Below are 16202 nucleotides of genomic sequence, written 5' to 3'. Positions count from 1 at the left end.
TCAAATCTGAAGCCAACTTCCTGTCAAACATGTGGCTGTAAATCTGTGTGAATGACAATGTGAGTGTATTTACATAAACCTGCTCCCCTCCACCCCCTCACAACATGGGGACAGAATAATGAAAGCTAAGCAGCAGCATGTTTGGGTGCGTCTGTGCTCGAAATACAGTTTGGAAGAATTTAATAGAAGTCCGCACCGAGAACGATAAAGACGTGAGCGTCCACACTGATGAACAATAACGTTCTGTAAACAGTGGCATGAGCTCCTCCTATGTCAGCAACTTAGGACTAGAATCACCGCCCTGTGGTTGTGTGACTCCGCCCACCAGTCCAGTGTCTCTGACAGTCTCCATCCATGTCAGTGAAAACATGGATGCTTCACACACAGAAGATCTATACAATCAGCACAGTTTCAAGATTAGAGTCACCAATTCAGTATCTATTAATTCTTCAGGCATGGCCAAAAACCTGATTTGTGAGGTCACAGAGACCTTTGACCTTCGACCACCAAATTCTAATCAATGTATCCTTGACTCACGAGCCTGGTCTCACTTCAAAGTCGTCGAAATCCGGTGCTTGGGCAGTGACATGTGACGTCAGAAACCAACGAAAAAGGTGTCCTTTAACATCGGCATGATACGCAGTGGTTGCCGTTATAGTTTAATGGCGCTCAGCGGTGTCAGGGGTGTGGCAGGACAAGGACAAATGTCAAGGCGGTAAAAGTCCGAATGGGGCGGGCGGATGGGAGGGGTGGTGGATGGGTCCAACAAACACCGACTTTCACCCAAGAGAGCGGTGTTCGTGTCCCGTAAGATTGTTTTTTTTTCCTGAACCCAACCACGTGTTTATTGTTGTACCCATCTAGTGCTTTTATTTTGAAAGAGACTGTATGCAAACATTAAATTTCCTGTGAAAACAGAAATGTAATTTGAAATAAGGGAACGTCAACAACCAACTCACCCAGAGTACCTTGCACCATGTATGACCAAAACGTCAATGTGACGAGGTCGGAGTGAGAATGTGTTGGACTCAAAGTTGATGTTTGTGCCAAATTTGAAAAGATCCCCTCAAGATGTTCTTGAGATATCACATTCACAAGATTGAGATGGAGGCAAGGTCACAGTGACCTTCGAACTTTGACCACCAAAATCTATTTAGTTCATCGCTGAACATTTGTGCCAAATTTAGAAAAATTCTCTCAAGGCATTCTCGACATATCGAGTTCACAAGAATAAGAGTGATACAAGGTCACACTGACCTTGACCTTTGACTACTGAAATCCATTCAGTTCATCACTGAGGCCGAGCAAACGTTTGTGCCAAATTTGAAGAATCTTAAGATATTTTTGAAATATCACGCTCACAAGAATGAGACAGATGAGGTCACAGCGACCTTGACTTTTGACCTATGACCACCAAAATCTAATCACTTCATCCTCAAGTTGAAATGGACGTTTGTGCCAAACTTGAAGAAATTCCCATGAGACATTCTTGAGATGTCATGCTCACAATGATGGGATGGATGGACAGACAACCTGAAAACATAATGCCCCTGTCCTCGGCTATCACCGGCACGGGGACATAAAACAAAACTTTTTATGGCACAATCCTGGCAGGTATCTCACCCGGGTGTAACACCATCTCCTCCACCTCCTGATAAAGGTCAGCTCATATACCACGTCACTTTAGAAACGTTAATACGACTCATATGAAGAGTACAAATGTAACAGACTCATGGTTTACAGAAACATACCACATCAACCTCTTTCTGGCGTCTGAGCTGCCAAAACCTTTGTCTCTCTTTCAAACCAAAGAGTCTGTGCAGCCTAAACATGCCGGAGGTGAACCTTTGTCCCAGGACCTCCACCCCTCCATCCACCTTCTTGTGAACTCAACATGTGTTTGTTAGTGGATTTAATCCCTGCAGACTCACGACTGCATCAACACGTTAACGTGCTCGTCTCTGTTTCAGCTCCACTTTAAGCTTCAGCCAAAAAACAGGGTGGATTTTAAAACAATAATTTCACCTCATGCAGTTTTATGTTTCTCCATCCTGCTGCATGTTTTCACTGACTGCAGGGGCAACCAGGGGAATGCCTCCTCCTCCTCCTCCTCCTCCTCCTCCTCCTCCTCAGAATAATGTCATTAGGATCAAACTCAACCTGCAGGTGGAGATCAGATCTCTCCCTTCATTTTAATTAAATCACATTCCTCTGACTCTCAGAAAGTTTCCATATATTCCATGTTATCACCTGTCAACTGTCCTCAGGTATCAGGGATACCCCCCTCACACACACACACACACACACACACACACACACACACACACACACACTTCCTGTCAGCAGGATGTTATTTGACGTCACCACGCGTCTGCTTTTAAAGACATCTTGTTCAGTTGTCCACCTTCTGGGACCACAACATGTTTAGTGGGCGTATCACCTCTCAGGTTGTGTAACAGCTGGCAGAGACGGAGTCCTCCTTCAACAACGCTGCCTTTGATAAAGTCCGGCGTCCCTGTAGAGGACACTTCCAACGTCTTCTAATGAGCTGTTCAACACGATAACTCCCCGACAGGTATCTTCATCTCTCCAAAATGTTCCTTAAATGTTCACATACTGATTTTATTAAAGGATCACTCCCCTCTGCAGTCTGTGACTCTACATTTGATTCATATCATTCAGTACTGTTTTTACTGTTTTCCTTTGGGGGACATGATTTGTGGCTGAAAAGAGGTAATGAATCACAATATGTTTTATCAGTGTACTGAATAAACATTTTCAGTCTGTTCATCTCACTTCACGTCTTTTTTTTTTTGCAGCAAAATGTTTCTGGTGGACTGAAAAAGAAATGGATTTCATTATTCCAGCAGGCTGTGGACGTGGAAAGTCCATGACCAAATGTGGGCATGTGACGAGGTCGCAGTGAGGATGAGGTGGATATATTGGGATACTGCGCTGTACCAATTTCCCCCACCCTGTTAAATATAGTAATGTTACAGGAGCATACTGATAAATCACAGGATCAAATGTACATAAACTGAAGTTACAGTTAAATACAGTAATTTACAGAAGTACTCTGCTGAGTCACTGTGATCACAGTAACTAGCTGTAATTATAACACAGTAACTTAGTGTGAAAGTGATGCAACCAGCAGCCAACACTGAACTGTAAATGCTCAGTTTGTGATTATCTGATATCTGTGATGTTACCTGTGCAGCAGAGTTGTGTGAGTGATATATGAAGGAGCAGGGAGAGCGCAGTGATGTCACTGACACAGATTGTAAACATGTGCAGCAGCTATAGGCTGCAGCCAACAGCATCATGGAAACAGCTCCTCTGCTCCCTCTCCGGCAGAGTTCAGCTCTCAGGTCACAAAGAAAAGACGCTGAACACGAATCTCTGCTTCTCTTTCCTCTCTCCCTCCAATTAAACTACAAGTTCACCTCAAGCACAAAGTCACAACTTTTACTCTGCAATTAACGCGTCCTGGGAGCACTGGGAGAGCTGGGAGCACTGGGAGAGCTGGGAGGGGAGAAAACGCGGCTTCAGCAGAAAAGTTTCAAAAAACAAACTTTTTTTTTTAAATTAAAGTGTAAAAGCTCAGAGTTAAATTCAGAGTTTTAATGAATTAATTTGTGCGTTAAATGTCTGAAACAGATCGTCGAGCTGCTGCGCGTCACTTTGGATCAACTTGGAAACAAACACTGAAGATGTGCGCGATGTTTGAGGAGCAGCAGCAGCAGGAGGAGGAGGAACATCTCACAAGATTCTCAGAGAAAGAAAACTGCAGACACTAAATGCTTTTATCATCTTATTGCTTTTGCGCATTTTAATTTTATTAAATTAAGAATAAAATCTGCTGCTGGAGCCAAGACGCACCAAACATCCTCATGAAGATGTTCACTTGGTTCTGATGGAGACACCACCATCACCACCGTGACAAAGAAATATAAAGTATAAATATTTGGACTCACATGTGTTCACTGGAGCGGCCGCTGGTCCCCCTGCAGGATCATTCTCCCTCCTCAGTCCGAGGGAAGTTTTTTGGGGAGTTTGAAGTTTTTTTTCTCGCGCAGAAACTTTTGAGACTCCAAATGAGAACAATCCAAAATGCGCCCGGCCGACGCGTAAAAGTCTCCAAAGTTTGGAGACGGACAGAGACAGAGAGGCAGAGCGCGGCTCTCCGGTCCGGTGGGTTCGCTTCACTGATCCGGACTCCCCGGCGGCGGCGGCGGTGTGAAGATGCTTCACTCAGAGAGAAGCTGCGGAGAGTTTGAGGCTCGGAGGCGACGCGGAGTCAAGCTGGAACAGATGAAACAATGCACTTCCGGTCAAGTTGTAAAAACAATGAAGGGCCGGAATTTCAAAATAAAAGCAGTGAGACAAACTTCTTTAACTTCAGGTCAGAACTTTTTTCCCCATTAAATTAGGAAAACCTAAAGAAGTCTGGTCTCATTTAAACACAGTGGTGGAAAGTAACTAAGTACTTTCAGTCAAGTACTGTAGGGGAGAGCGGGGTCAGTTGTTGCACTTGTTTACTTTGATTTGAACCTCTCAAAGCTGAGTCCTTAAAGGGATGGTTCAGATTTTTAAAGTGGGGTTGTACAAGGTGTTTATCTACAAACAGCTGATGTCAGTCAGCAGCCTCCAGTTTGGAGAAGCAGACTGGAGTGCGACACAAAAGCTCAACACTGCAACAAAACGTATCTACATCCATATCACTTAAAGTACATTTAGCAGATAATACTTCTGCACCTTCACTTCAGTTACATTTTCAGTTCAGGACTTTCACTTGCAGTGAAGCATTTTTAGACCGTGGTGTTACTGCTTCTACTGAAGTTAAAGCTCTGAGTACTTCTTCTGCTACTGCCAAACTCTGAGAGGAGAAACTGTTCAAACAGGCGGAGTGAGACTGTGTTCGGCTGCATCAGACAAACAGCTGACATATTAACCTCGCTCCTCTGACGTCGCTCAGCCAGACCAAACTGAGCCCGTCCTGATGAACGTGTTGTGATAAAGGTGGAGGACAAAGGAGAGACTGAAGTCAGCGGGAACAAAGAGCAGCGACTCATTTGCATTTAAACACAGATTTTCCTGCCTGATAAAAGGCTGACAGAGGAGGCTGCACAGATTTACATCATGGAGGGAAAACTCCGCATCAGTCACTGTGTCTTTAAACCAAATCAGTTACACACTGAATGTATACACACATTTTTCTTTTTAAATATGTTCATAAATTTTTATGGGCTCCAGAGCCACATGCGGCTCTTTGGCCCTTCTCCAGTGGCTCCCTGTTTTGTTTTTAACATTTTAATATTCATTTCTCACCTTTGTAAACCTTAAGAACTTCTTACGAACACCTTTTCCTCTAAATTTGACCAAACCTCAGCAGCGAGTCTTGAGTCTCCCTAACGAGGTGAGCCGTGATTCCAAATCTAAAAAATACAGGGCGTGGACGGGTTTGTTTGCTTTTACCGCCAGCGCTGCAAAGTTTACGTACCCAATAATCACAACGAGCTCACTGCAGAGTCGCCACCTTGTGGTGAAACATATTAGTGAAGCTCATTTTGACCTAATAGTCTGCATTACCTTCACATGAGGGTCAAATATGTTTTGTGGCTCCAGACAGATTTTCTTTTTAACTGTTTTGGTCAAAAAGGCCCTTTTGTTAGTAGTTAGTTTGTCGACCCCTGTCTTTGATAAGTGGCTAAGATTTCATTAATTTCCTGTCCTGTCACATCACAAAACTTCTGCGTGAGACCACAGACAGCAGGTAAAACTAGCCGTCTCTATTTTGCACTCGAGGGAAGAAATCAGCTTTAAACATGGTGTTGGGAAGGAGACACACGAGCTCTGTGAAATATCTTAACCTCTCTAACTCCGCCAGGACGCCGACGTCATTGCTCCCACCCTCCTCTGTTAAATGGTATCTCCCAGGCACACTACGTCATCAAACCATGTGATGTTTGGTATTGTTAGATTCAGGAAGCTCTCAACTTTTCAGAAATAACATCCTTTTTCTTTTATTTATTATGGATTTCACACCAGAGCAGCCTAAACACACAAAGTCCAAAATCGCGATGAGTGGTGACAAGTCATGTCATGCCGGTTTTTGACGGGAAAAGTTAAAGGATTACTCACAATCTTATGCGGAGCTGTTAGCGGGGACTTAGCTCTTTCATAAAAGGTAAGAGTCTCACTCCTACCTCCTACTCGCTGAGTGTTGTTTGATCACTGATAGTACTGTTTTGAAGCCGAGTGACCGAATTGTCATTTGGAGCTCCGCCTGGATCTTTTCATGGAAAAACCACTGTAGAATGGTCATACTTTGAGCAATCTTCTTCAAATTTGAAACAAATGTTCATTGATAGTGTGCCTACAGCCCCATAGTGTCATTTACCTGCTCAGATGAAGCCACAGACAGTTATTCATCCTGAAAAACATTTTTTATTTTATTTTAGACAAAATCTTCCATTTCTTACTGACTTCAGAGGCCCATTACTCTGTCTCTGTATCACCTAGAGTGTTTCTGACACTTTCACAAGAAACTTCAGAGAGTTTTCCTTCTGGCAAGACCTCATGCATGCATGTAGTCAGAGCGTTTCAGAAGCTACAGTCATTTTAATTTGGGTATGTCATTTTAGGCGTTTTCACTACAAAATGGGGGTGGAGTACTTAACTTGAATAGTTTAATTCTTTTACAAACACCATCTCAAATATCATCTGTTATATTGAGCTTCTTTTCCCACGTTTCCCTTTAAGTGACGGGGGCCTGTAGCGCCACGCCCTTTGATCTTATTATGAAACAAGCTTCCACCTGCAGTGAGAAAAGCTGCGTCTGTGCATGAGGGTTCCTCCTTTAAGTGAGCCACACTGTGTCACTGACATGTTCCTTCATCACCAGGAACACACACACTTCAGTTTATTTCACACACCGTCCTGCTGACACTGACACTCACTGGTGCAGCAAATGTGGATTAATCCGCCACTGAAAATAGTCCCCAAAAAGTCACATTTTCCCTGTTTGTTAAACACAAACTGATGAAACTATATCTTTGTAAAGATTCACATCTTCAGTTGGAACCAATGGGCTCAGAGCTGAGAGACACAGACAGGAAGTCAGACCATATTAGAGATGGACTAACACGAGAACATGTGAGTACAACAGAGGAGCTGACCACCACTGTGAAACACAACATTCTCACAGAGAGAACAGGATTATATAACGTCAATAAAAAGAAAACTTTGTGTCCCTGGCAGAAACGCTCCCAAAATAAAGTCAGTTTTATGACAGAAGAGCAGAGTCAAAGCGCAGGAGGTGAAGAGAGGTCCTCAAGGTAAAATTAAATCAATATAATTTAAAAAAACTTGACAAGATGATTTATTTCTTCTTTAAATGGAGGCAAACGGTCAAACCGGTCAAGGAGAGCTAGCAAAAAGACTTTTAATTTGAAGAGCAGATAATTGAAAAGACAGATGCAGGAGGAATGAGGAGGACAGACGGCTGTCCGACTGTGTCCTCCTGCAGCTTCAGATAAACAAGTTCAATCAAATAGAAAAAAATACAAAAACAAATTGAATAAATAAAGATTTTGGAGGGTTCAGAATCGACTGGATGAGTTTAGTTTCAAAGGAAGTTACTGACAATCTGAAAACGTCTGATTCAACTGTGTTCAGCAGGGATTTGAAGGTCAGTAGCTTAAAATAGTTTCAACATAAATAAAATGTTTCTTTAAGATTTGGAGATTAATTCAGGTTGTTAATTGAGCTCTACAATCAGTGGTGCTAGCTGTTACTGAGGTTGAATATCTTTGTCATTAACTCAAAGTGACATTTTTAACCTTGATTACAAGGAGAGACGTCCCTGAGAAGTGAAAAAGGCAAAGACGTCTTTTTTTAGTGACAGAAACTGATGTTCTGAAGAAACAACACAAAACCAAACATGCAGACCCGAAACAGTCCTGAGTGAGCAGTGAGCAGTGAGCAGGTGATCATGTGACGTTCGCCAAACACTGAGTTTTTTCCATCAGGGTCCATTAAAGCTAAAAATACTCAACAAGCATTTATGGAATGAGAATCTTTGGATCAAAGATCCAAAAAACAGCAGAATGTTTTTTTATTTTTCCTCCAAATGTTTCAACGATGTCAAACTTCAGTTTGTCCTCAGACGGTTGAAACTACAGATGGGGAGATTAAAGGAACAGTGTGTCAGATTTTGGGGGATTCAGTAGCGTTTATCAGTGAGAACTGCAGATTGCAACCAGATGAAATAAAAAAACAACACATCAGCTGATTTAAACCAGTAAAAACACTGAATAAAGACGTTTCATGTTGAAAAAACCCCCCCAGTGTTTTTCTGACGCTGCTCCTCGCAGTAAGCTACATGCTAACGTCAGGAAATATTATATTACACACATTGCTACATGTTAACATCAGGAAAATGCTACATTACATACACTGCTACATATTGCTATATGCTATCATCAACATTATATTAGCCATTCTGCTACACACTAACATCAGGGAAACATTAAATACACTGCTACGTGTTGCTACATGCTAATGTTGGGGAGACGTGACATTACACAAACTGCAACATGCAGCTACCCGCTAACATCAGGGATATGTTCCAATACATACACTGCTACGTGTAGCTACATGCTAACATCAGGAAAACATTAGATTACATACACTGCTACGTGTAGCTACGCGCCAACGTCAGAGAAACATTACATTTCATACACCGCTACATGTACCCACATGCTAACATAAACCTGTCATCTTGTTGCTGATGTTGATTTCAGATCAGATTCCTGCTGAAACATGTCTGTTTGTGTTTAGAAGCTTTGCTGGTGATTTCTCATGGTACAAAGTGTTGCCGTTCTCCGTTACCATCCAGCTGCAGTGACGGTGAAGAGATGCAGAGATACAGATGACCTGTAAATACTGACCAATCAGAGCAGACGGAGCTTTTTCAGGAGGGCGGGTCTTAAAGGGACAGGCTCTAAAACGAAGCACCTCAAACAGAGGATGGATATGGGTGTTTTTTGATGTTGTAGTAGAGACTAAAAATACAAGTCTCCTTTAAAACTGACAAACAACACTAAACTCCAGGCAAACCTTTTCACAGTGCAGTGACGGGTTGTGTAACAAGGTAAAGTTGTGGCTTGTGTGAAGTCGTGTTGATGAGTTTTAAGATGAGTTGAGACACTTTGAACTTCAGGTTTGTAACTTCCTGCTTCTTTCAGTGGCCTCAGAAAATATCACCATGAACTAAACTGGAAACACATGTCACTTTTCTCTGACCTCCATCAGACAGAACATCGACACACCCACACAGGATCAGTTACTGATCAACAACTCCCTGCTGTTATCAATAATCAAATTAAAACTCATCTTTTTACAGATTGTTCAAATTTTAGTGTCTCATTCAGGCACGTCTGTGAATCTTAGAAAAAGAAAGAGTAAATTTTCTATCAACTTTTACACAAAAGCTTTTTTTGATACAAAAAACATAACTTTTCATTTTTATTAATCATGAACATGTAGATCAGCTGTTACCTTTCCCCCGGCAGCACAGAAGATCTATACAATCAGCACAGTTTCAAGATTAGAGTCACCAATTCAGTATCTGACCAAATGTCTCCCCTTCTGTTCCTGAGATATGATGATGTCACAGTCAAGCTGACCTTTGACCTTTTGGATACAAAATGTCATCACTTCATTATTTTATCCTGTTAGACATTTGTGGAAAGATTTATCATACTAAGTATATGAATACTTGAGTTATGGCCAAAAACACGTTTTGTGAAGTTACAATGACATTTGACCACTAAATTCTAATCAGTTCATTCCAAGTGGATATTTTGCCAAATAAGAAGAAATTCCCTCAAGGTGTTCTTCAGATATTGCATTAGTGAAAATGCAACAGACGCAAGGTCACAGTGACCTTTGACCACCAAAATGTAATCAGCTCATTGTGGAGTCCAAGAATGAGATGAATGCAAGGCCACTGTGACCTTGACCTTTGACCACAAATTTCCAATCACTTCATCCTTGACCTTAAGTGGATTATTGTGCCAAATTGAAAGAAATTCCCTAAAGGTTTTCTTGAGATATCCAAATCCAATCAGCTATTTTGTGAGTCCAGGTGGACATTTGTGCCACATTTAAAGAAAATTCTCTTAAGGTGTTCTTGAGATATTGCGCTCATGAGAATGAGACAGCTGCGAGGTCACAGTGACCTTTAACCACCAAAATCTAACCTGTTCATCGTTGAGTCCAAGTGAATGTTTTTCCCAAATTTAAAGAAATTCCCTCATGGCGTTCTTGAGATATCACGCTGACGAAAATGAGACAGCCGCAAGGTCACAGTGACCTTGACCTTAGACCACCAAATTCTAATCAGTTCATCCTTGACTTAAAGTGGATGTTTGTGCCCAATCTGAAGAAATTCCCACAGGTTTTCTTGAGATGTTGTGTTCACAATAATAGGACGGACAGACGGACAACCTGCAAACATAACACACCAGAGTTGAAGCATAAAAACACAGCAGTTAACGTCTCCTCGCTCACAGTTCAGTAACTTCAGCCTGAAAACAGAGTCGTGGATCATTTTCAAATATTTTATTCAAACTGAATCTCTGCGATTCTGACAGATGTTTCTGAAAACCTTTAAAGTCCCACTAGAAGAACTTCAGAGAAACTTAAATGTTAAATATCAGAAAAGAAAAAAGCAGACGGCTGCCGGCTCTCAGAAATAAAACCATCATATACACAGGAAGTGATGTGTCAACACATTAAAACAACATCAGGGCAAAAACCTCCAAAAAAACAAGAACTCAGAAGATTCCTGCATTAGTTCACTGCAACAGCTGTTTCACTGACTTACCAAAGTCTTTATTGTCTGAGCTGGACGATGAGACACAACGAGACATGGAGTCAAATTAAAGGACAGGAAGTGTTGACGGTCGGATACATTCTGATTCATTTTCACAGGTAAGAACATTAAAAGGTTTTCTGTCTCAACTGAAAGAAACCGACTCAAAGTCGACAGTCTGTTGGTTCGTGGATCAGATTCTGCAGATTCACAGCGTGTAAACGACCTGCGAGCTGCTCTGTCCGTCAGTCCGTCAGTAAACCATCTGAACCTTCAGTGTTGAATCTTTGTCGTCTAAAAGTTTCTGTCTTTAACGTCTGTTAGTGTCCTCGTCAGTCATGGATCATGTCAGCTGATCAGTCATTCGTCCTTTTACAGGAACATTTTCTGCTTTCTGGCTTCCTGCAGAGTCTGATGAGAAGATGGATGTCAAACTCCTATCAGCACAATTACAATTAGCCTAGCTTAGCATTAAGACTGGAAGAGGGGGGGAAACAGTTAGCCTGGTTCTGTCTATATCGAAAATTCAACACCTCCTGTATGAGACCTCCAAAGATCACTGACTCATGTTGTATCTCATCTTTTGAATCTGAGCAAACACAAAGAACTGTAAAAGTGGCTAACAGTTTCCCATCTGCTTCCAGTCTTTACGCTAAGCTAAGATAAGCTAAGCTAATTCACCTGTAGAGCTTTGATTTTCTGCCCGTGCCCAACCGTGGCTCTGACTGACTCAAACCAAAAGGTTGATTCATGTCGGGTTCTTGCCAATTTTTTGGGACACGGTGTTGAACCTGTCTCGCACAAGACACAGAGCCAATGACAGACTCTTGGAATAAGGGAAGAAGAAGTGGTGCGAGGAAACGCGTCAGCACTAAGCTTGTAAAAACATGTTTTGATTTTTTTTTTCTTTAGGTGGAAATTTCTGTTTTTAATCAGGCTCAGGCCCCAAAGTGCCGCTGTGGTTCGGTTTCGGGTCGGGCGTGGACAGAAACTGTGCAGGGTTATGTCAGACCTGATTTGTTTGGGCCTAATCAAAGCCCGACACACCTGACTCCAGCTCCACCAATTACCATCAGTGGGTTTCATTGTGATGTTTTGCTTTAATCCTGTCTAACTGACTTTATCTGTAACCCACTCCGAAATTTGAACGGTGTAAGATTAACTAACTGAGCACAGAAGCTCCACAAAAAGCCAGTCAGTGACCCTTGAGTTGATTTTTTTGTTGATATTTGATTGTTCGGAAAGAAGCCTAAACTCAGAGTCACAGGGATGATTTTAATGTGCTGTTTGTGACCATATGTGTGAATCTGTTAGAACCCAGTAGAGTCGTGCAGGAATGAGTCCTAAAAGCTGCAAATGAGTCATTTTACCACTCCAGTTCCCTCGTCGTGAAGTCAGTGGGTTTTGGGGTTAGATGTCTGAATTAAGTTCTGTGGTTAACACAGGCTGAGGAGACTTTCATGGCTTCTGCCACAAAATATGTCAGTAAAAACCTCTCTGTGAATATTGAAGCTTTAGCATGTCCTAAGAAAGACGGTTGTTAACAAGTGGCTAAATGAGACTACAGAATGTCGTCACGCCGAACACGACTTTACAGCCTCACTGTGTTGGTGATGTTAAGTCATGTGACCATGGTGTAGTTTGTTTGTAGCCTAGCATTAGCTTTGTACTTCTGAATTTAAGCTTCAACGATCAGAAAAGTGGTTCATTAGTGAAGATTATTTCGCTGAACAAAATGTGCATCATAAACGTTTGAGTTTATTTTCTGCTATAATTCAAAATTCAATGGAATGATGTAACTGGCTTTTTGTTGAGGGAACCACTGGGATGGTAACTTCTGTTTGCCGACAGAGAAACATCATCATGCAGCTCTCTGTGGTCAATAATAATGAAGCTTTGATCTTTGGGCTCTAATTATTAATTATCAGTCAGTCCGTCCGTCAGTCCGTCAGTCCGTCAGTGTGAGACACAGGCAGCCATTGTCGTCCGTCAGTCCGTCAGTGTGAGACACAGGCAGCCATTGTCGCAGACTGATTTCCATCATGTCCTCTGACGCCGAGCTCAACAGCTCTGTTCACAGGCCGGCCCCAGAGTGTGTGTGTGTGAGTGTGAGTGTGAGTGTGTGTGTTCATGCCTGCGTCGTCCGCTCGCTGTGGGACAGATCAGTGACAGATAGAGCGGCGGCGCTGCTGGGGAGAAGAGAGGGGGATGGAAGGAAGGAAGGAGGGATGGAGGGATCAGATGGGAGGACAAAGGCTTCATTCTTTGCCGGTGGTGAGGAGCTTCAGGGCTTTCTGGAGGTTCTGGATGGCCGTGGTGACGTCCTCGTACTGCAGGGCGCTGCCGGCGTATTTGCAGTATTTCTGGGCCTTGGTGAAGTCCTCCGGGGAGAGGTGAACACCGCCTGGATGGAGGGGTGGTAGGAGGGCGGGGTGACGGGAGGAGAGACGAGAGAGAGGGAAGAAGATAAGGAGGGGGAGGGGAGCAGAGAGGAGGAAGTCAGTGAGATCACAGTCTGATATCAGTTAACAACAGCTACGAGCCAATTAGAGGAACAGTGAGGAGAAATCACTTGTGATTACTGAGGCAGTGAGGCGACGCACAGCTGCACACAGACGAGGATGATGCTGGTTTCACAGCAGAGATAAATCAGGAAACTGTCGTCAAACAGAAACATTTCAGTCAATCTCAGAGTTCGAGCAGAAACTTTGGAAAACAAACACACATCATTAAAGTGCTTCTGTAAATTGCCTTATTTTAATTATTAATATGAGTCTGTGATGTAGAAAACAAGACCCAAGAAAATCTCAGAGTTACAACTAATTACTTTAATTTTAGAGTCATCTTTCCATCATTTGTTCAATGAAATCAAATGTTTAGGAAACTGACAGAGAAAAAATTTAAATTTTCATTAAAAGTTTTTGGAGCTCAAAGTGACGTCTTCGCGTCTTGTATTTGTCCAAAAGCCAAAAATACATTCTTTAAATGACATAAATCAGAACAATTTCCAGGTGGACGACTAATATCAGTGTCACTGATTCAATATCTGACCAAATTTGGTTGAGAAGTTTCAGACAAACTGCATGAACAAAATGTTTTGCAAATTCAAACTACAATGACCACCTCAGTCAAAGTTGCAGTTGTAGTTTCCATCCATATCTGTGAAAACATTGATGCTTCACACACGTTTGTGTCAAATTTCAAGAAATTCTCTTAAGGTTTTCTTGAGATATCGTGTTCATGAGACTGGGACAAATGCAAGGTCACATAGACTTGACTTTGACCACCAAAATCCAATCATTTCATTAGTAAAGTCAAGACTCAAGTCCAAGCAAACGTTTGTGCCAAATCTGAAGAAATTTCCTCATGGTGTTTTTGAGATATCGCTTTCACGAGAATGAGACAGACAAGGTCACAGTGACCTTTGACTCTTGTCCACCACAAACAAATCACTTAATTGTTGAGTCCAAGTGGACATTTGTGCCAAAGTTGAAGAAATTCCCTTGAGACTGTCTTCTTCTTTTAAAGAACATAGGGATGCACTGATTAATCGGCCACACATCGTTATCGGCTGATAGTCTCCTTGTTAACTGCCACTGGCCTATCAGCAAATAAGATGACATCACTGTTGGCGGTGGTCGATGTTTTTCTTTTGTGCCTCAGGCTAACAAGCAGAGCTTCAGACTAATGTCATCCCATCATCCAAGGGACAGCAGAAAATGTGTTTGGGATGAACAGAGATCTTCGCCGGGATGCCTTCGGGACTAAAGGACGCAGTAAACTCACTGTAGACACGTCAGAGGATGCAGCCTGTTGTTACTCTGATGATGTCACATTTTGAACAACAAATCTGTGATGACATCAGCAGGAGGAGAACTGGTTAACGTTAGCTGTTAGCAGTTAGCAGCTAGTTAACGTCAGCTGTCAGCAGCTGATGGAACTCACAGCTCACCTGGGTTACATATTGATGAGTTCAAGCTCGTTCAGTAAAAATGAGTATTGGCTGAATGTAAATTATAACATTCTCATGATGTGTTCACTGTAATCTTGTAAAATGTAGTTTTATGGTGAGACTTTTGAAGGCGTTATTTAAGAAAAGGTTTCATGTGAAAGAAGCTTTTATTAAAGGTTGTTTCATAAGTGATGTGATGTCATTTGTGCCCATTCATAGGTGGTGTGATGAACGGCTGAATCTCGTTAAAAACAGTTCTGTTATTTTTCTATAATGACGATTTCTTTGTTTCCCTGGAACAAAATGGGGATAAATAAAAACAAAAACTAAACAAACAACAAAACATAAGTATCAGCCCAGATTTTCACAGTTCGTACATCCCTGTAATAATTCCATCACCCATCAAACGCCACATACGTATTAATGAGAGAAGCTGTGAATGAAGTTTTAACTGGAGGAGATCAAACAGAGATCGAACTCAAAGAACAGCAAGATGTAGTTGGAGGAAATCGTCCCATTAAAGCACTTAAAATGATGTGCGTCATGGAAAGTCGTCTCCTCCAGCCCATAATCACCTGTCAGCACTGAGGGGATTGTGGGTAATTGATGATGGAGACATACCTGCTGCAGAGCTCGGAGGTCAGCGTCATGCGAAGTGTTTAAAGAAAGACTCGACTGTAATCTGCTCGACGACGAGCGCTGTCAGTCAGGAGACAGTGTGTGTGTGTGTGTGTGTGTGTGTATAAGTGCACACAGTGAAGCTTCTCTTTGATCAGCTCTCATTACTGCAGTATTTAATAAAGAGAGACATGCGGTGTCCTCCAACCCTCGGAGACAGACCGCTCCCTGTGAGCTCATCTCTCTGTAAAGATACAGTCCGCAAACTTTCACTTCACATCTCAGGACGAAACATTTTTCTAAACCAACTTATGATTTAATAATGTTCAGCTCTTCCTCCTCTTATTTAGACTTCTAAAACATTAAAGTCTGATTCAACAAGTGAGCAATAAGACACATTAGTTTCTTTTATCTCAGTTATTTTCAACTAATAAAACTCAAATACACAAATATAAAAACATGATAACTATGCAATAAAAAAGTCATGACTTTTGAAGCAGTAACAAATCAAAGCTGACTGAAAGGGTGTAGCTCATATCATCTGCCCTTTTTACATTGTTTTTTGGTTGCTGTATATATATATATATATATGTATATTAAATATACCTAAAAGTCCCAAACAGATGTTCATATGCACACAGCTGCGTTCATATCTCAGTTTTAAATGTAGTGATTTTCAAAACTATTCCACAAATCAAGACGATAGATAAACTTTATTGTCTGTGCCAACAGTGACAGAAATGTTCCTTTGAC

The 16202-nt window shown here is 41.9% G+C and overlaps 2 protein-coding genes across 3 annotated transcripts in view; both read right to left on the bottom strand.

The window, feature by feature from the left end:
• The window catches only part of adgrg6 (adhesion G protein-coupled receptor G6), a 137488-nt gene extending 133243 nt beyond the window's left edge, over positions 1 to 4245 (bottom strand). Inside the window, exon 1 of the mRNA XM_050057926.1 lies at positions 3975 to 4245. Within this exon, the coding sequence (XP_049913883.1) occupies positions 3975 to 3976 (2 nt within the window). The 5' untranslated portion in view covers positions 3977 to 4245. The remainder of the gene's footprint in view (positions 1 to 3974) is intronic.
• Positions 4246 to 12868: 8623 nt separating this feature from the next.
• vta1 (vesicle (multivesicular body) trafficking 1) overlaps positions 12869 to 16202 on the bottom strand; it is a 94064-nt gene continuing 90730 nt past the window's right edge. For both annotated transcript variants that reach the window (XM_050057956.1, XM_050057957.1), the window contains exon 8: positions 12869 to 13283. In XM_050057956.1, the coding sequence (XP_049913913.1) occupies positions 13138 to 13283 (146 nt within the window). In that variant the 3' untranslated portion in view covers positions 12869 to 13137. The remainder of the gene's footprint in view (positions 13284 to 16202) is intronic.

Source organism: Epinephelus moara, chromosome 12 (genome assembly GCF_006386435.1).
Source record: "Epinephelus moara isolate mb chromosome 12, YSFRI_EMoa_1.0, whole genome shotgun sequence".
NCBI lineage: Eukaryota > Metazoa > Chordata > Actinopteri > Perciformes > Serranidae > Epinephelus > Epinephelus moara.
This window is presented reverse-complemented; position numbering and strand designations above follow the sequence as displayed.